The sequence below is a fragment of the Galendromus occidentalis genome, unplaced genomic scaffold, assembly GCF_000255335.2.
Source record: "Galendromus occidentalis unplaced genomic scaffold, Mocc_1.1 scf7180000077433, whole genome shotgun sequence".
NCBI classification, from domain to species: Eukaryota; Metazoa; Arthropoda; class Arachnida; order Mesostigmata; family Phytoseiidae; genus Galendromus; species Galendromus occidentalis.
The window spans coordinates 128,980-148,716 of record NW_003805421.1 but is presented as its reverse complement, the minus strand read 5'-3'; the positions used below and the strand labels follow the sequence as shown (position 1 = coordinate 148,716).

At 51.0% G+C, this 19,737-nt stretch overlaps 2 protein-coding genes across 2 annotated transcripts; one reads left to right on the top strand and one right to left on the bottom strand.

Annotated features, from left to right (window-relative positions):
• Positions 1-2,866: 2,866 nt before the first annotated feature.
• On the bottom strand, positions 2,867-5,407 carry LOC100907139 (Y+L amino acid transporter 2). The gene has a single exon (XM_003742838.2). The coding sequence runs from the start codon at positions 4,943-4,945 to the stop codon at positions 3,395-3,397; it is 1,551 nt and encodes a 516-aa protein (XP_003742886.1). The 5' UTR covers positions 4,946-5,407; the 3' UTR covers positions 2,867-3,394.
• Positions 5,408-8,256: 2,849 nt separating this feature from the next.
• LOC100906993 (LMBR1 domain-containing protein 2 homolog) lies at positions 8,257-13,621 on the top strand. The gene is made up of 12 exons (XM_003742837.2): positions 8,257-8,468; positions 8,867-9,092; positions 9,278-9,464; positions 9,602-9,797; positions 9,928-10,092; positions 10,193-10,327; positions 10,467-10,542; positions 10,700-10,870; positions 10,986-11,482; positions 11,597-11,907; positions 12,009-12,104; positions 12,813-13,621. The coding sequence occupies exons 2-12, from the start codon at positions 8,916-8,918 to the stop codon at positions 12,968-12,970; spliced, it is 2,169 nt and encodes a 722-aa protein (XP_003742885.2). The 5' UTR covers positions 8,257-8,468; positions 8,867-8,915; the 3' UTR covers positions 12,971-13,621.
• The last annotated feature ends 6,116 nt before the right edge of the window (positions 13,622-19,737 follow it).

Genomic DNA, 19,737 nt, shown 5'->3' with positions numbered 1-19,737 from the left:
GACCCGACTCCGAGCTGTTCGCTGCGTAACATGCAGATCTTTACGAGCGGACGGCAGATTCCGTTGAGGACGACCACGAGGACAATGATAAGGAAAACGACGTGGAAGAAGCGGATAAACGATGGGGTGGTGGTACTTCATCGAACATAACCGTAGTAGAAAACTGAGCTCGGCTGGCGTAATATTATTTTATGCCTCGTTCCGCCAGCTCATTAGTTGCCATTGCTATTTGTAACATATTTTGTGTATGTGCGCCACTGCCGCCGTGTGTAGTTTTAGTACTCATCAGCTCAACTGCAACGAGAAAGTGACGCGTGTTGTGAGTGCCCCGTTCCACGCCGCAGTGAATCAATGAATTAGTTCATGTATCGATTTTTTTCCTTTTTTTATCCCCATGGTCAAGTAGAATGGATCGATCTCGATTTGTCGCCAAACTAGATTTGTTTTCACTCCAATTGGAATTTCGCTTCCCCCTGAGAGGCCTTTCCCTCTGGATATCGAAAGACGTGAGGCGAGTCTGTATGGGAACGGGATCCTCACCCGGAATAAATGAATAACAACCTCCGATGTGCTCGTGTTTTCAATCGACGAGGTTCTTTGCGAAGTCGTGACTTTTCGGCAATAAATACTCAGTACGGGATGACAAGACACATCAATGAATACTCTCCCGGATGATGTTCGACGATGCTCCAGCTTTTATCGAAGAAACAGGCACTACTTTTTGTGGGTCGCGGGTCTCGTTTATCTAATCAGAATTGTATCAGCGCTCCCGTGCGGTCATTCGGGCACTCCTGTGAGAGCTGTGCCCGTTGTCCTCGACGTTTTGGCTCGAGTAGGATGGATTGATGGATTTTCCGGAAGACCTTTTCGGAATGGAAAAAGAATGTCGCATTGCTTTCGGCTTTGAGTTGTTGACAGAGCTTTATCTACACTATCAGAGGGCTCTAATGGATTTCTGAGTACATCTCGTTTCACTTCTTCAATTCGCTTTCGGCTTCGAGAGAGACGATCGAGTCGCTGAAATGAAGGATAGACTCATCTTCTATGTGGTGAAATCGGAATCGATCCCGGATTGAATAGGCGGTTCGTGTCATCCGCTACACTCAACCTCATACTCATGTTTGTTGTCGAATTTCATGAAAGTCTTGTCTCATCTGCGAGCAAATAGCTCGACGGATGTAGTTGACACATTGTGAGACGGAAGGAGCTCTAAGTGACTCCGTGACAGAACGAGGGGTCGACGGATAATCCGTCGAAACGAGTGTCAGTGACACAAGGGCGAGCTCTTCGCGATCGAAATATGAAGCGATCATCCTGATCGCGTAGCCAGTGGAAGCACATCCTCCGAAATTGAATCGTCAGCAGCTCGTGGACATAATTTCAAGATATGAGAGGAGCATGTCAGGTCGCCTGCCGAGTCTAGTTGTCGAGCAACGATCTAGCGACAGGCTGTCATGTGAGAAACCGGGCTATCATCTCATTGCACGCGATGCCCGGATTCGTGCGTCGATATCATCCGTCGCTCGACCTTGAAAAACTCGAGCATATCCAGATATACTTGGAAGAGTGACAATCTAGAGATGATACTCATGCTTTGAGATTCGAAGCGGAATTCCGTCATGTGGAGGAAAATCCCTCTCCGGACAAGAGTCCTGAGGGACCCGCGGATCATACGCCGCATTCTCCACGATCGAAGTCACACGGAGACGTACGGCTATGTGGATGACATAGCCGGCGGATACAAATCATCGATATTTTCTTGAATCGAGTGAGAGACTCGAGAGGCGGCGATGCCATATCCCTGCTGGATGAGGGAAGAACAGTCAGCTGATCGGAGGCGCCAAGATGCTCCTATTATGCTTGTGGAGCGAAGCGCGGATGCGGTTGCCTCTCTGACTAATTGGTTCAATGCTGCCTAGATGCGTCGGATCACCTAATTCCTTTCATGAACTATCGTCGTCACAGAGCGATATTCTTTTTCAAAGGACTCCTCCGGTCCATCGTTCCGTCAGAAGGCATCAACTGCTCAGACACTCCGTAGCCGTTCCCACAAGAGGGCCATCTGTGCATCAAATACATTCCTAGCTCACGCAGCAGATCTTGTCTGTTCCGAGCTCAGACGCACTTGCTTTGCCGTGAACTGCAACATTCGCTCCGGAACGTTATGATTAATGATTCCTCGTGTGGCGTCTGGAGAGGAAGGGCGCACTGCGAATTATACCCAATACCGAACGATCCCTCAATTTCTTCATATACCTCAGCATGCTTCGTACTAGCTTCTGGCAGTCATTTCGAAGTACTCCGGCTTGGATCACGCTGGAGAGTAGAACATGTTCATGGATTATTCACTGAACGAGCGCCTTAAGATGTGATTTTTAAGATCTGCGCCGCTTTACTAATGTCGCTGAGCTGACTTTCGAGTATATCTAAGCACCGATAAGCCAAACCTCATCGAGATTATTCCCATCGATCTTGACCTGGTAGAATGTAACATTCGAAATATTTCGGGAGTTTCTCTCGTCCACTCTACGTTCCATGAGCATTCAATGAATTTCGAGAGTTCCAGGGACCTTAAACGCTCGAACGGAGGACAGACTATCTCCTCTCTTTCGTCATCCTCGAGCGAGCTGCTCGGAGGCTCATGGTGCTTGGAGCCGTAGGCAGCAGGTGCTGCGACCCAATCATCGATCATTCTCGAAATCACTTCGTGACGATCCGAGCCCTATTGCGGTTTTTTCCCTCCGGTCCCGTGGAAACGCCTATGCCAACTGATTCGCTCTACATAGATTACAAAACCCTCGGACAATGTCGAGACAGTATACTCAACGCCGTTGGACTCCTCCATTTAAGAAAGTTGTATCGGGTATAAATTAAATGTAATTTTATTAAATCAGCGAATCTATAAAATTTCTATATGAGTCCCGTGCCAGCAAAATCTTTGGGGAATTCTGTTTCGAGTGGTCGCATGTGGATTGTACGTCAACGCTCCCTTCAAGATCATGGGTCTTACAAAAATATAGGTCATCTTCAAAAACTCTGTCTCGTTGAGTCATCTTCCGACAATGTTCTCCTCTCGGATCTATCTATGCCATATGTACATGAAAAACCTTCGAAAACCATCGACCGTCTGAACTCTGCGCAAATATGGGCCGAGTCGATGGCGAGGCCGCGACCTTGACGATAAGTGGGAGGAAAGTTTTTACAAAGTCTGTTGTATGCACTACGTTTTCCAGACAAACCCATGGCTGATTGTGGCAATCGGCATAATCATTAATCCGAAGGGAACACGGCTCCTCGAGCAGAGGGACAGCAGGGGGAGAAATGTGTTACGGACAATTTACATCGGGCTTCGGAAGTTTTGAATTCGGGGAGCATGGAATTCCCGACAAGTAGATCAATCTACTTTATCCTGCGGTACGCTGACGAGGAGTTTCTGTATGAAGGCGGTCACCGATTCAATGCCGTTCTTGTAGAATTCGGGCTTATCTTTCCATAGAATCGTGAGGCAGAACACTGGAATACCGGAGAGACAGATGGCGACACCTATAAGATTTTCCAGAGGTTCCGAGAAGAATGGCAACACCACCAGGCAGAACGAGACTACGAAGAACAGAATGGGCAAGATTATGTTCACCCGGATCGGTCTTTTCAGGTCAGGCCTCTTGATGCGAAGCCACAGCAAGCCCCCGACGGAGAGCATGACGAATAACGCTTCACTGAACGCCGTGTAGTTTATCAGTATTCGAATGTCAGTGTTCGATAGATAGATCAAACTCAAGGCACACAAGAAGACCAGCGAGGGGACTGGAGTGAAGTAGTCGATGTTGATCATCGACAACACGTTTGGCAAGTGTCCCTGACGAGCTCCGACGAAGAATAATCGCGACGATGCGAAGATCCCTCCATTCAGACCCCCGAACGTGGAGAGCGCGACGAAAATCGGCATGATCCAGTGGAATTTGCCGAAGACTTGTTGAGAGAAAGTGACGGCGACCGCGTCGGAGACCAACACTTGGTCAGCCGATAATACAATGAAATATGAGATATTCGCAAACAGGTAAATGATCGTCACAGTTGGCAGTGAGATGTAGATGGCTCTCGGTAAGTTCCGGAATGGATCTTTGAGTTCTTCAGTCACGAAGTTCAGATAATTCCAGCCGGCGAACGAAAACAGCCCAGAGTAGAACGACAGCGCGATTTTCGACGGATCCGTCGTTGACCCAACCCAGAAGTTGGCCAAGTTCGCCGTATAACCCTGCGCGAGTCTCACGGCGCCGGCGATAATGACGAGCAGAAGGGCCACGACTTTAGTGAACATGAGCCAATCTTGGAGTTTAGTCGCCCACTTGACGTTATAACAGTTGATGAAAGTCAAGAGGCAGATGATCGTCGCAGCAATCAGTCTCTCGGCGTTCACTGGAGGCGCGCAGCCCTCGAAGAACGGCTCCAGGATGTATTTGGCGAAAGCGAGGCCGGCTATGGCGTTCGAACTCGGCTGGATGATGAGCAGGCAGACCCAGAGAAATAAAAACGCGGGCAACGCACCGAACGCCTCGTGAATGTAAGCGTAATCGCCGCCGGACTTGGGTATCGCCGTGCCGAGCTCAGCGTAGCACATGGCGCCCACCATCGAGATGATACCACTGCCTGCCCAGACAACTAGGGCCATACCCGGCGAACCGGCCTTGCCCAGAACTCCCGTGGGAGATATGAAAATACCGGATCCGATGATGACACCCATAATCACACTGACTCCATTGAGCAGGCCGAGCTGTTTCTTGAGTTGGATTCCACCACCTGATGCCACGGAGTTTGTGTCCGAGCCCTTGATGATAGCGCCACGCGTCGAATCCGTCGGTGTCGTCACCGACGACGAGGGACTCTGCGAACCACCGCGCGTATCCGATCCCATAAGGGCATCTTTCACTCCCGGTTCCGTGGTCATGATCACTGCGATTGAGGTTGTCGGCACGGCAGGTCGATGATCTATCTACCTGTGTTCACTTCCGGTCGTTCGAGCTGCCGGCGGCGGGTCGGGCGAGAATTCTTCGTTCGGATCTATTCTACCGCTCGAAAACTCAAATCCCATGCGCACGGGAACGAACGAGCCGCACAGTCTTCGCTTGCGCTCCCGACCGATTTGGGCAACGGCGACGAGGCAGCGAGTCGGTGGTCGCGGCGGTGGCGGGGAGGCGTCGAAGAGCGAATGGCTCGGCTGCAGACGTATTAGTTAGAGTTGCATCAGAGCTCTGCTGAACCGCATGGTTCGAAGGGTGCAGACATGTTGTCGGCAGTCGTTTCGTTGAGGCCACAGACGGCAAGGGTAGGCCGAGAGGGAGGGAGGAAGGGAAACCGGGGCCTTCCCCTCTGCTCTCGGCGGACGTTTGGTCTCCGTCTTCTCGTCGATAAGCACGCGGGAACACCGACGACAAAACATGGCAATATCGCGGTGTACATTTGAACGATGTTCATGATTGAGGATGGAGAGAAGGTTTGGGTTATGCTCACTCGAGGAATCGACTTCAACGATCACACTGATCACAGGTAGAACGAAGTACGGCCACAACGCTGTTCGGACCGATCATTAGAATGATTCGCTTCGTCGAGATCTGTAATGAGCGGAATCTCTCTCTCCCTCTCTCCTCTATCTCGCTTTCTCCTCTCGGTCCGTTTATGACGCCCCACCTCCGGAGACACAAGTCAGCAACTTCCTTCGGTGTCGTCGTCGCATTCGAGGAAATGAGCCTAGTTGTTGAAAAGGCACCATCGCCATACCGTGATCGACACCGACGATCCAAGTCGGCGCTTGTACGTTCGGCGTCACGTGAGATCTCAAATTATTGTTCGACGGTATCGACGAGAAAGCGCGATCTCGAAGTAGAAAAACGAAGAGACGGCATCGGCAATCGGCACCCGACCGTCTGCGTCGGCGACGTTTGGAGACAGGGCAGACTCGGCTCGACAAAGGGAATCGGATATCGCATTGAAAGATGAAACCAGCTCGTTTTAGCTCTCCGCTTGAATGGAAACAACCGCTCGCTCGCTATTCGATAGCGTGCCAGGATCCTCAGGCAGAGCTTTCTGAATTTTCGATCTCAATTCGGGAAACGCCGCCGGAGCGATGTGTAGGTATATGGGTACGTGACGGCGGGCTCCTCGCTCCGAACCTGCATGAGCATCCGTATCCTCGAGAGCTACTTTGTGAGAAACTGATCCCCCACGTCAATCAATTACGAATTATTATTAGCTCCGAAACGAGAGGGGCAAAATTATGCTATCAGGGGTTCCACGACGACTGTTCTCGCTCTCCACACGCTCAGCACTTCTGGGAGTGATTTCAATGTACTCAGGTCAGGCTCCTGCATATTGAGGCTCTGGATCGATATCGCGACAATCACACCCGTGCTCCATCACCACGACGGTCAAGCGACAGCTGTTGGTGGGGGCGGGTCTGAATGGGGAATATCACCGCGAACCTATTACCCTCATACTAGCGAGGCATTCATTGATTTGATGGTCATCGTGCACTGTAAGCGATCGGAGAATTTCGAGCGAGAGCAGGCTGAATACTCGGAACTGGAAGTCGCTTCCCTCTGGTCGACTCGGAGAACGCGACAGCGTCAACTTCTGCGATGCCCAGAGGGTATGCGTCGACCCCGACATTTGATAGATAACGATTCCTAACCGAAGGAGCTCACAACGTCCAAAGGACCTTGTAGCCCTCATGCGATCCATGCGCTCTGTCTATTGAGTTCGTGAGTCGACAGTGACGCAAGGAGACACCGATAAGAGGAAGAAAACCGTCGGTCCTCAAAGAGCATAGGAAAGGTCCAAAATCTTGCTCGGTTAGGGGATTTTTTCCGGAAAATGTTCCTTATTTTTCATTCCGGCGTCGGGGATGAGCGAGATCTGATCGAGCGACCATATGGCTCGGCTTGCAGCAGGCCAGTAGATTCTCCAGCCTACTCGGCGAAATTTTGAGTGTATCACAGCATTCCGGATCGGCCGGACATACAGCACGCATGCTTGACTAAGCTTTTCGGGATCGTCGAAATCAATGATATTGACCCATGGTACTTCGCACCTTATTCTTAATCGGAGTATCTTCCTAGCTCCCTTGCAAGCTTCTCGCAAGAGGATATGCTGGCATGATAGATGAATGGATATGTAAAGTCCCGGAGATAGGCTTCTTAGCATTGGTGATGACTCCGGCAAATTGAGTGCGGGCCACGCTGGAGATGAAGAGGCTCAGGGCTGCATTTTGTAAAGCGGCAATGTTCGCACCTGGAGCCCCAGAGTCCCCAAATTCAAGACTAGAGGTCGCAAGTCCGTGAATTCCAGTCACATTGTATCTGGTAGCGAGTGGTCCGTCTGACCTGGTCCCGAGTGTCCATTCCGTTGATGTCATGGCCGAGGGCTCGTAGGAGCAAAGATCTGACTCCCGGATTGCTGACCAAGGAATATCGTCCCTCTGAGGGGGGCGAATATCGGATTCTCGAAACGGCGGAAAATTCGCTGCTGTCGGATTGGCTCTCTGCTAACATTCTGGCCAAGCTGGTTCAATCCCACGCCGCGCCTTTCCTTTTAAGGTCCGCTTTACTCCCTCGACATCTTACAATTAGCTAAACGAGAGCATGCTGGTACCGGAATCCTAAGATGCTTTCTATCCGCCGATTGGAGCGCGTTCGGGGAGGAGAACTTCCGAATATTCTCCGTGGAGATGGAGGATAGTACAAGTATTGATTGCCGCATGGACTCAGAATAATTTTCTCTCACGATAGCTCTTGTGCTCCCGTGTCGAATATCTTGGAGCAAAAAAGTGATTCCCTCCTCTCTCTCTGAAACCGATGGATTGCCGATAAGACTATCCTGCATGGGATCTACCCTCCAAAATCTCTTCCGCACTCAGACCTTGCCCACCAGGTGAACATTAATGGGCGGCTCGATTCATTCTTAAGGGTCAGCGGCCACCCCGAGGAATGGATAATGTATTAGTCTTCCGTTCTGAAATCTGGCCGTTTTCAAACGAGCTCGGGGAATCTCCACGTTGCCACAGGTTGGATTCACCCTGTATACCCATAAATCGGACCATCCGCTCCGAGATGGCTTTCGAGAGTTAACCTACCTACCTGGGATGACTTCCCTCTGACATAGTCTGTCATTCGAATCTCGCGGGCACGGTTGTGCAATATTTGGATGGCCCGGAGCGCCCCCTGGCGGACGTCGTGCCTGACGTCTAACAGGAATCGTACAATGTTTCCCGGAGACAAGTGGTAACAGAAACAAAAGGATTATAATTTCTCTCGTGCGCTCATCGCTGCTCTGGCGCATCTCAATCCTGGAGTTCCGGAATTGCCAAGACCCGAGTGAATACGAAGAGTAACATGGCCAGGCCCTAGAGCGCAGTGATGGCACAATATCGATTAAGCCGAAACTATCGACATCATAAGCAGGATTAGGATGTAAAGGTGAGAATTACCCGGTCCGTGACCACGCTGACAGATAGACAGGGCTCCAGAGAGCCGCAAGGAACACTTGACGATGGCGACAAGGTGTGTAAATGGTTCCGATGTCGACTCGAGGGAAAGCCGTGGGATGTGTCACTGCTCTCAGTCGGATCTGCTGAGAAGTACGACGTCACGACCGAATGTCCTCTGCATCAGCATGTCGAGGACCGAGCGAGAGACTCCCTCCGGCGACAAGTTTACCCGCGAAGTCAAGTTTCTCTAGAGGAGATGCCCCCTTCCGAAAAAATTCAGACGTGTTAGTTAGCCAGAATCAGCTGAGCGACTTCTCTGGGAAACTTGCTTGCTGAAAATACGATGCTTTTGTCGAGACAAGAAATTAACTCACGAAATTCGCGCAGCGTAGGGGATTCTCCTACATCGATCGATTGGACTGCCGCTGCCGATTTCATGATGGCTTTCGGCCCATTAATATTCGGGCTTGTGTCAACTTTCTGTGCGGCGGCGATACTCCTATGCCGCTACGGGAACCCTGCGAAGCATCACGTTGCCGTAACCGGTAGCGTCTTCTTGGCGTGGTACTTCTCGATGTTGATCATCATCCTAATGCCTCTGGATGTATCGACGGTAAGTTGATTTTTATTCTAGTCAGTGGCCTTCACTCATTTTGTTCCAGCCCCTGCGGTAGTTCGTGGTATCGGATCCACGGGATCTACCTCGAAATTTTCAAACCGTCGCAAATAAGGGAACCTTTCGAGGGTACCATGATGTTCTTTGCACCGAGTAGATCAATGATGCAACTTCTTTTACAGACCGCGTACAAGCAGTGCTTAGCTTACAACAATCTGTCGTCGGTCCCTGAACATCTCCCTCACGGGATCCAGGCAGCGGCTCTGACGGATCTTCGAGCGTATCCGGGACCGAGACCCGGCCTGCTGTTCACTGGCAACGAAACGAGTTCTGCCGCCACATCCTCGATGAGGCCCACTCCCCCCACAGGTATACACTTATTCTCACTCAGTCAGGCCTATTAAGCCCCTGGACCTCTCGAATCAGCTCGAACTCCTTACGAGGTTCATCACGAGCGAGGCCTAGGTTCTTGATTGAGTTCTAAACCCTTCTCTTGCTCCCCGAAGATGCCAACCAAACGAGCTCGACCACACCGGGTAGCGTGGATCCCGCTGAGAAAAACGTGACCGACGTGCCCAACGTGACCACAACGTTGCCGCCGCATCCGATAGATCCTTGCATGATACCGTGGAGTCATGTCCCTGGGAACGCGTTCCCAGTCCTGTGGCGGATAGTTTATTGGAGCTCTCAACTGCTCACCTGGTTAGAAACATTGCCTCGAGTCTTCTATCGAGGGCACCTTGCGATCGAGGCTCTTCCCTCGATGGGAAGAAGGAGTTTGAATAGTGATCCATCGTAGGCTCGAATTCGATCACGACGGGAATGTTTTCAGGATTATCCTGCCCCTCATGCAATCGTACTCGACGGCCGGCGACTTCACCACGACTGGGAGGCTTAAAACAGCTCTGTATGAGAATGCAATCTACTACGGAACCTATCTATGCATCTTTGTGGTGCTATTGGTTTATCTCGTCATCCACGGGATCGGGCTCGACGCGTAAGTTCTCTATCGACACAAATCTGGGATAATCGCTCTAAATCAAATAGAGGGAAGTTCAGGAATCGATACTCACGATCGCTCACACTGGAATTCGCAGGGGGAAACTCAAGGTCGTATGCATAACAGCCGCGAATACCTGGGGACTGTTCCTTCTAGTCCTGCTGCTTGGCAGTGGTCTCGTAGAGTTACCGAGGACGATGTGGAACCTCTCCCGGAAAGGGTACACACTGAGGTAGGCTTCCGATAGAAAGCCGAAGGAAGTGGAGCGGGAATGTGCCGAACGCGTACCGGATGACGTGAAGTCAGAGCTGGTCAGGCTAGGCTCGTCAGTATCAAACGAGTCAGCGTACATTATTGATCCTCGCCCACAGGTATTTGTACTTCAAGGCCGCGAAACTTTCCATGGAGAAATGTGAAACCGAAGAGAAACTGGATGATGCCATCGAGGTTTGTTATTCGATATGTTTGAGGTGTTCCTGGTCGATCGTTTCGGAAGCAACTTGGCGACCCTGTCTCGAATCCCGGCAGTGATTAGATTATTTCACAGAATAATGAATGATATAATATTGAATAATGAAGATGAATGTTCTAAATCCACTCACAGGAACTGCGCCAAGTCAATAACTGCATCACGAGTGGGAGCCCGCTTCGGTATTACGTGGACGTTATAATATCGAAGATTCCCCGGGACAGATGGGAGGACAATCGCAGGAACCGAACAACCGCATCTGGAGCGAGCGTTTCGGAGAAAAGTCTAGTCAGACTCCATAAGCAGGTCAGCCTCCGCTTTCTCCTCCAGGTCCAGCGGATAATCACCGAGGTCAAGCTGGACCGACCGTCCCTACGAGGGTCATTCTTAAATATCATCCGTCGCTTCCGTCCGGTTTCAGGTCATCAAGGCCATGCAGGGTGTGACGCGAACCCAAGTTCAATGGGATACCCTGCTGCAAGACATTCTGTATTGGGAGGACATAACCAAGAACGAGACCAGTGGAGAGCGGAGATTCAAGAGTTCCCTCGAGTACAGGCCGCGCGGTCAACTGACCAAGCTCTTCTGCACGCCGACTGTGGAGTGGTACTGGCGATGTATGCTGAGGTCCCTCCTCCTCCGGGTCCTCGCCGGGCTCTTCGCGGTATTCACGGTGCTCCTGATATTCTCCGAGGTCACATTCTTCATCCGACAGCCAATAATTTCGATTATTGGCGTAATCCACCGATCGCTTGAAGCTTCCCACAGTTACTTGGGACTCGAGCTCCTCTGCGTCCTCGCCCTGGGATATCTGTGTCTGTGCACCTACTTCACTGTGTTCAAAATTCGTATTTTCAACCTCTACTATCTCGTACCGAACCAGCAGACTAGTGAATACTCGCTGATTTTCTCGGGAATGTGAGTACAGATTTGTTCTTCGATTCTCATCTCTACACCTAAGCGCCATGAGCTCATGCTCCTCGAGCTGAAAACTCTACGTATTAGAGCTGAGCCGAATTTGCTGTCTCACAGGATGCTTTGCCGGCTGACGCCGCCTTTGTGCTTGAATTTCCTCGGGATGATCCATCTGGATCAGCACATTTCTCAAGAACACAACCGAGTCGAGACAGCCTATACTCAGATTATGGGTCACATGGATGTGATCTCGATCATCTCGGACGGTTTCAACGTCTATTTCCCAATGCTCATCTGCGTGTTGGGCGTCGCCACATATCTCAAATGGGGGAGCAAGGTGCTGCATGCTCTCGGTTTCGAGCAGTTCCTCAGTGATGACGACTTGACGACGGACCTTGTGGACGAAGGACGCGATCTGGTCAAGAGAGGTGTGAATCGTTAATTATTGTAGCTCACTGAAAATCGGGCTGATATCGGATAGATAGAACGGCAAGTGCGGAAAATGCTGACGAGAGCTCGGAAATTTCAGAAAAGAATCGGCGTCAGCGTCAAGAAGAAAACGAAATCCGTCGGAGGCAGCGACTGCAGTCGGCTCCAAGCCAAGAGTATAATACCTCTTCACGCAGTGAGTAACTAATGTAGGTGTTTTCGTTCGAATTGTCCTGGGTTTCGCACTCGGTCGCTTGGGTCTCGTCTGCGAATCCCCACGGCTGAAACATCAATGCACTCGGTGGAGGGAGTACTGGAGGTACAGGATGAAGGTCAGCACGGCCTAGAAATCATGGAACGAGTCGTCTAGACTCAGTCCTCTTCATCCATGATACACGATAAAATTCAAACAGATCTCTTGGTGCTTGATTCGTATTGGTTCCGAGATCCTCCCGTTTGAGAATATATTATTCTTCGAGGCAGTCTGTCATCCTTGTCGCTCGTCGGCGAGCCGTGATGGAGGCCGGAAAGCCCGGCAAATGGTCGGGCTATTGCTGCCTCATCAATCAGACACAAATATCAGTCAGCGAAAGAGTTCCCTGGTTCTCTGGAGTTCTTGAAGTTGCAGCAGAATTCTCCGAGCCGAGAGTTCTTAAGCCCCGAGCGTTTGAGGGATGATTACACTCGGAGTGTCGAATTTAAATTTTTTGTTGGCCGCGAAGGAGCGCTGGAGGAATCCGCGGGCCCTATCTGAAGTCCAGTATCTCTGTGAATTCATGCTCTAGCGCTGGAAGAATTTACAATTTCAAGGAGCATTAATAAATCACCGTCCTTCCATCGGACTTCATTAGCTAACAAATTCTCTCGAACGATTGCGTATTCTACTATTCATATCTCTCTCCAGACCGCCACCCGATCGGAACGAGCAGCTCGACGGAGAGCGCTCGGGCAGAACTACTTTCTGGAGTGGGAGACACTCCCGACTACAGCTCCAGAGACTTCTCACCGACAGAGCGATGGAGCACCAATCGACCGCCAAGCAACCTGTTCGACGACGTTTGAAACCTCGGCAACTAAGGAGCTCATGCTACGAATACATAGAAATATTTATTGTTCAGTTTTCGGAGGAAAAGAACTTAGCCGGGGATCTAAATGGATAGGCACAGATACATGGGGAGGCACTCCATGTCCAAGGAGCCTATTCCATGTTCACATCGTGATTTCTACAAAGAAAATTCTGCAATCTCGTACCGGTTATAGTTTTCTAGCTTTTTGTTCAATTATTTCCATTCAGTGTCAAACAGCGCCATAGCGGTGTCATTTGCGCCCGGAGGTCGGTATCCAGAATGTACAGAGCTCAACTGATTTCATCCCGACTCAGTTGACGAACGACTGTATCATAAGCCTAGTAATACCAGCTGAGTGAATTCAGCGCGGAGATTCTAGATGATCGAATATAATTTCCATTCAGATGATTGGCAACTACGCATGGGGGACATTTCTTCCGAATCAGCGTGGATATGTCTTTGCGGAGTTATCTTTGTGACTTGCTTCGAGTTCAGATCAGTGACCCCGCCGACAGGTTCGGCATTCTCATCTCCCTGAAACCCTATGCGCGCAGAAGAATACGCAAGGATCGCTTCCTCTCGATCGTGTACAAAAATGTGATAATTTTAATATAATAAAAAGAGAGCAGCATCGTACAGACTAGATCGAGTACCCGTGTCCTCCTCAATCAGATTTGTTATTAATGCAGATATTGCTGCATACCGAAGATCGGTCTTGATGTCAATCTGATTCTTGCGAATTCAGAGGTGTTTTCGAACTCGTCTCCGTCGAGCGGTTGCTCTAAGGAATGACTTTAGACCCCGGGCCTATGCGAGAGGAATTCCGCGCTGACTGGAAGGAACCGGATAAGTTGTTCTGACGCCATACAAGAGACTATTTTTTAGCGTAAGGTGGGAGCAGCCTAGACTGGTCGCATCATGGGGAGAGTCTCGCAGAGCATCGAGCAGCGCTCGATGCGGACATTCGATGACTTCGACTAATTGCTCATCACTCCTCATGTTCAAACGAATATCTCACCATAAGTGACCGATTCATGAGGAAGGAAGGGGATCTTTCCACGGGAGAATCGGATATTCTGTCCCCTCCTGTATTCGAGGGTAAGGACACGCTCCGGCTACCCACCTTCTGAAGCCCTAACCTTCAAGAGAAGTGCTCTCGGGACAGAATCCTGGCTCGAACAAAGACCTTGAACTCCGATTGATCCATGTCCTTCCTCGAGCAGAGGACACGAAATGTTCTCCGGACACCGACACGGTCGACAGGGCTCATTTGCGACGGCCCACGATTCATGATGCGAGAAGGAATCATTGTGTCGGCCTCTAGGACTCCACGTCCTGTTCGAAATCAATCTGAGAAACGCACAGAATTAGAGTGAGCTTTCTCATGAGGGCACATGGGCAACATGATAATTCTATGATTGGTATTCACGGCAAGTCAGTGTTCCCGATAGAAATCGTCGTTCGCTCGTCAGCCAGGTTTTCTGAGAAGGTCGGACGCCTTTGATTGGTAGTGTGACCCGATCCAAGCATCAATCATTGTACGTTGTTCGACTACAGAGCATCAGATTATACGTTGGTTGCGAGAGGAAATACAACAAGCGACAAGTGTATCACAACAGAACACAATCTGAGAGATGCCTCTGATTACCTTGGTTATCGAACGCGCGCGCATTCTTCGTGAGAGGAATTCGCGGCTTAAAGCATGCTCGGGAAGCATTCGCGAACGAATCTTCGAAACTTACAATGAACGGGGAAGCGGCTGTGATGCAAATGAAAATATTTGTAGCTGAACGTCTCGAATATATCCAGCCCTGAATTTCAAGCGGTAAAAACGGAGTTTGAGTCATCGAGCGAGGAGCTCAGGCGGATATATGGAAGGGTTGAAACTCATTTCCGAGACATATTTGCGCTGATGAATGTCTGTAGATATTTTTATTGAGCCTACGAACCACAAAAACTCGGAGAATCGAAGACGACAAACAAGTGATACATTGGAAAATCGACACCGATGGACCGTTGCTCTGACGGAATAAGCGGGTGAGGGAATGACGAACTCTCAGTGCCGGCGACGAGTGAAACTTCGATTCGTTAGCTCGCTGACGCTTCTCGAGATCTCCGAAGAATTCCAAGTTTTGACGCAAACCGCAAGCGACTTCAAAGCGACTCGGAACATGTAAGATTAGGATTCCATCAGTAGCCGTCAACAAGATTGGTCCGAAACAAGGGTCAACAGCAAGGTATGACAGCGGATCCCCGTTTGCCTACAATCAAGAAATCGATATCCAACTCCCTCGCTGAATTTCGGGAAAATGGTCGGGAACCGGGGATACAACATTGAGTCAGACTGAGAGCGAAAACGTACGTCTTCTCGAAATCTCCCTGTAGACGAAGATCTTCGCAAGATCCAGGGGTCCGGACCGCGATACGGCCATTCTGAGAAGTCTCACCTTACAACGGACACCCGACCGAGAGTCGCTAACGCCCCATGAGCAAGGTGTTCACGGAAGCCGTGGAATATCCCTTCCGTCGATCGCTCGCATCGTCGACTTCAAGGGGCTCATCATTCCTCGCACCAATCCGGTGTCGGGTTCTTTTCGGTGGAACTCTGATGACGACCTCTGGGTGACCTTCTATCTTAGTTGAAAATCACGTTCTGAAGAATAACGGTCCGTCGTCGTAGTCTTCTCGGAGCCTAGTGCCAAATACTGGCTGTCACGTTTGAGCATTTGCTCATACTTTTCTCCTCTCGAACGAATTCCCTACAATATCGCAGGAATCCAGAGCCATACACGTGAACAATGGGTGGGTGTAGCGAAGGAAACTGTAGCATTCCCGAAAAAATCTCGTATGCCGATTTCACAAATGAGTGGTACGGGCACAATTGTTTCTTCTTACGGAATAATTTTTCGCCCATTACAGCTGGAAGCAGGCGGTCGCGAATGCTTCCCAGATTGCATGGCATGAGAGGACACCGAAGGTGATGCTGGAGACAAGCGCCATATTCGGAAAAATTTCGCCTTCCATGTATCATAAACCTGATAATAGCTCGGCCAGACAGCAAACTCAACAGATTACAGTGTATCGAGCTAAAAGCGAGAATTCGTATAGGGGAGAGCGACTCTATTCGGCGGATCATTCCAGGTGTATCGATCAGAACCGGTGCCAACTGTCGTCCGACAAGGAATGATGATGGGGTACGCTGCTCGAGCCCCGTTTTGTTCGGGGTTCGTCCGTACTTAACATCACGGAATCGAAATATGTGTTGTTTTTTTCTGTGACGCAAGTGGGCCGCTATTAGGGAGCCTTTACACCGGGGTCGCAAAAGACGCACCCTAAAGTGCTGCAACACTGATATCGAGTTATAGACGGACTCGAGGATTGCCAGTATGACGTAAAATTGACCGTGCATGCGCGCATTCCTTTCTACTTGAGCGAAACACCTATGGATTAGGGAGAAGCCAATCCTGACAGGAATGATCGCATGCATTATACAGGCGTCCTGGATGTACTCCCGTCACCGCTCCGGTGAACCTTCCATCCGGAGTCCGAGAAGAAAGAAACCGATTCCCCAAGTCGACCAGACATTCATTTCAATTCGACGAGACGGAACTTTTGCAGATCATCCCCAGAGTCCCACTCATAATTAGGGGGGACACCATCGAGCTCATAAGCAATAACTGGCGAGCAAACCGTAGAGATCGTCCAGTCGACGGGATCCTCCATATGCTATCTGCGCGAGGTTGGGACTAACGCGCGAAAAACGGAACTCTTCTCGCGCAAGTGATCGGGGAGGGTGCATGTGAGCGAGCTCCCTCATCAAACAATCGCTGGAATTCTGTTCAAATTACCGCTCTGAAGCTTTGAGGGTTCGAAACTTTTCACAAACCAGTTCAGCAGAGCGGAGGTAATAGAAGAAACCCGATCTCCATCATGATGGGGAAGTTTATTCGAGAATAGATGATTCCGGTAATGATGCATTAGGCGGCACGAACCTCGAATCTCCACCTGACCTGTCAACCCAGCGGAATCGTCGAAATTTCGGGGGCTCTCGAGAGCTTGACTGAAATTGCTCCTTGCTGAATGTTGCTCGAACAGGTGCAGCGGCTCGAGCGTTGCTTTTCCGCGCGACCGAGCGTTCGTGACCTTCGAGAATGCCAACGTAACAGAATTGTATCGACCCATAAAATGCAAGCGTCATAAATCTCACTGACGAAAATCTGTCCCGAATGTCACGACAGGTTCGATGCGGTGGGTTCCGCCGGCCCCGAAAACTACGATATTTCAGCGTGGGTGTTGGCGAGCCTCCGTGGGTAAAAACTAGCAGTTCATGCGATAGGCGGTCCGCTTATCGAAAGTCTAACAAGATTTTCGTGCTTGTGAGATGCTTGTACTCTTAAACGGGATTCGCGTTCGAGACCTGCAAGGTTTTCGTTCAAATCAGTGTTCACCTTCCCCGACGAAATTTCTTTGATTCGCCCCCAAGTCCCTGACTTCTCTTCGAAACAATCCGTCGGAATCTCACTGGTCCCCTTCCGAAAAATACAGGCACCATTCCAATGACGAAACTCGAAAGCACTGGGGCATAGCGATGACAAGTAGGGTTTTATGAGGATCCGCATCCGGTTTGACGTTGCGCACCACAATCTGAAGGACCGTCCGGTGCAGTATCTTCGCGAGCTTCGCGCTGCTCAGCGAAGTGATTAATAATTGAATAACAGTTCACCAATTTGTCCGGCTGATCAGTGGAGCGGTCGTGCGTTTATCCGGCTGAACTGCGGTAGTTCTGCAGCTCCTCGGAGCGTTTGATTGATTTGTCAACTGGGTCAGCCAAAGTCTGCGGCCGTTGTGTCCGGTGATGAGCATCGATATTTTGTTCGATGTCTCCGCCCACAATTTTTGAGCGGGCAAGCTCCGATACGACTTCGACTCCTATCCGAACATTAATGATTCATAATACAATCCTCAAAATTTATTCTTCTGCATAATATAAATTTTTCGTGATTTTCTCAGTGCACACGATACTCTAGACAAAGAGATAGGCGACCTCATGCCGTATGCTGAAATCTCTCTGATTAAGCATGAAAACGAATGAGCTCTTTCGGCCCCGCCTAATAGGAAGCGTCGCAATCAGAGCCGTGCCGGCTAGTAGTCCGACTGATTTGTTGCTGGATGGCTGAGTGTTAGTACTCTTTCCTATCAAAGTGAGTGAGTTGGTGAGCCCAGCGACGGAGCGGCCGGCGATCGTCAAAGGACCCTCTGTTGTACCGCGCGCGCGCAGCGCTTCCAGAAGCTGCGGCTGCCGTTGCCCATTCGATCGCTCAGTTCGTCCGTCAGCTCGGCCGCCGGCGTATCCGACTGTTTGCCTACACCGCGACTGATCGGCACTAAACGGACCGAGTCAAGTCGGGCTGGAGCGGGAGGGACGTCTCCCGAGATGTCCTTCCAGAACGAGTGCATGTGTTCGCCTGTAGTTCTACAAGTTCGCTCGACTCTGGGAAACAGCTGATCGGCGCGCCGTTCTCGAATAGCGGACCCTTGTGTCTCTCCCGTATGCGCGGAATCGGCGGCTACACTACAGACAAACATCGTGTGGAAGGATTTCAAGGGACCAACTCCGAACGGATTTCATTCCTCATTCGTTAGCGACCGGAGCAGTGTATTCATAAGCTTGCACCTGAGCCCGTGTTCTGACGGAGGAGGAAAATATCAACCGTGTCCCCCCTTGGCACAGGTGAGTTGCTCTACAATTCGAATCCGACATTGGCGCTCACAAATTCTGTGGAAACGTGTTTACGACGCCCTACGCCTCAAGTTCAGCCTCCATTATCGCTAGTGTATGTTTCGGTCCTGCCAATCCTTCTCCGGTTTCGACAGGTCCCCTGGCGATTCGCGGCGTCAATAGCGAGAACATATGTCGGAAATTCAATTTCAACGACTTTCCGGTGAATACCCGCGCCCCTTGATCCGCGGCTTTCACCCCGGCCTCTATTCATAGCTCTTTTCTAGACGAAAACTGTCACGAGGGATCGCGCCGGAACACCGAACCGAAGCCACCGGGCACGCAGGCCGGCCGGTCGGTCGGTCGGTCGGTCGGTCGGTCGGTCGGTCGGTCGGTCGGTCGGTCGGTCGGTCGGTCGGTCGGTCGGTCGGTCGGTCGGTCGGTCGGTCGGTCGGTCGGTCGGTCGGTCGGTCGGTCGGTCGGTCGGTCGGTCGGTCGGTCGGTCGGTCGGTCGGTCGGTCGGTCGGTCGGTCGGTCGGTCGGTCGGTCGGTCGGTCGTCCGAGAGCCGCCGCGCCGTCCCTGAGCGTTGAGGAGACGCAGTGGCTGTGTTAATGTGGCAGCCGCGTTGCCGCCGCCACCGTTGTCGTCGTCGTCGTCGCATCTGTCTGACTTGCTATCGGTAGTTGAACAGTCTGCCAGCCCCGTAGTCAGATAGACAGGCAGCCAGTCGGTTCGGCTGGCCGGCCGGCCGGCAGGGAGTTGGCGGACACAGACTGATAGACGACCAAGCAGCAGCGGCGGTCGGTCGGTTCGCCGCCCGACAGGGCAACCAAACCACCCAAGCAAACGAACGAATACCCAGGCGGGCAGACGGACGGACGGATGGACAGCAGTGTTCGGCTGAGCAAGCTGATGAGCAGCGTGCCATCCCCCTAGTCACTAGTCAGTCAGTCAGTCAGCAGTCGGTGAGCCAGGCAGCCAGCCAGCCAACCCGCCATCCTGACAGTCAGCTTAGCTGATGAGCTATCCGACTGACCGTAGC

Excerpts from the sequence above, each read along its gene's own strand:
- LOC100906993 (XM_003742837.2), top strand. The coding sequence starts at position 8,916 with ATGATGGCTTTCGGCCCATTAATATTCGGGCTTGTGTCAACTTTCTGT. Across the intron at positions 10,543-10,699 it reads AACTGGATGATGCCATCGAG|GAACTGCGCCAAGTCAATAA; the intron begins GTTTGTTATTCG and ends ATCCACTCACAG. Across the intron at positions 12,105-12,812 it reads GTATAATACCTCTTCACGCA|ACCGCCACCCGATCGGAACG; the intron begins GTGAGTAACTAA and ends ATCTCTCTCCAG.
- LOC100907139 (XM_003742838.2), bottom strand. The coding sequence starts at position 4,945 with ATGACCACGGAACCGGGAGTGAAAGATGCCCTTATGGGATCGGATACG.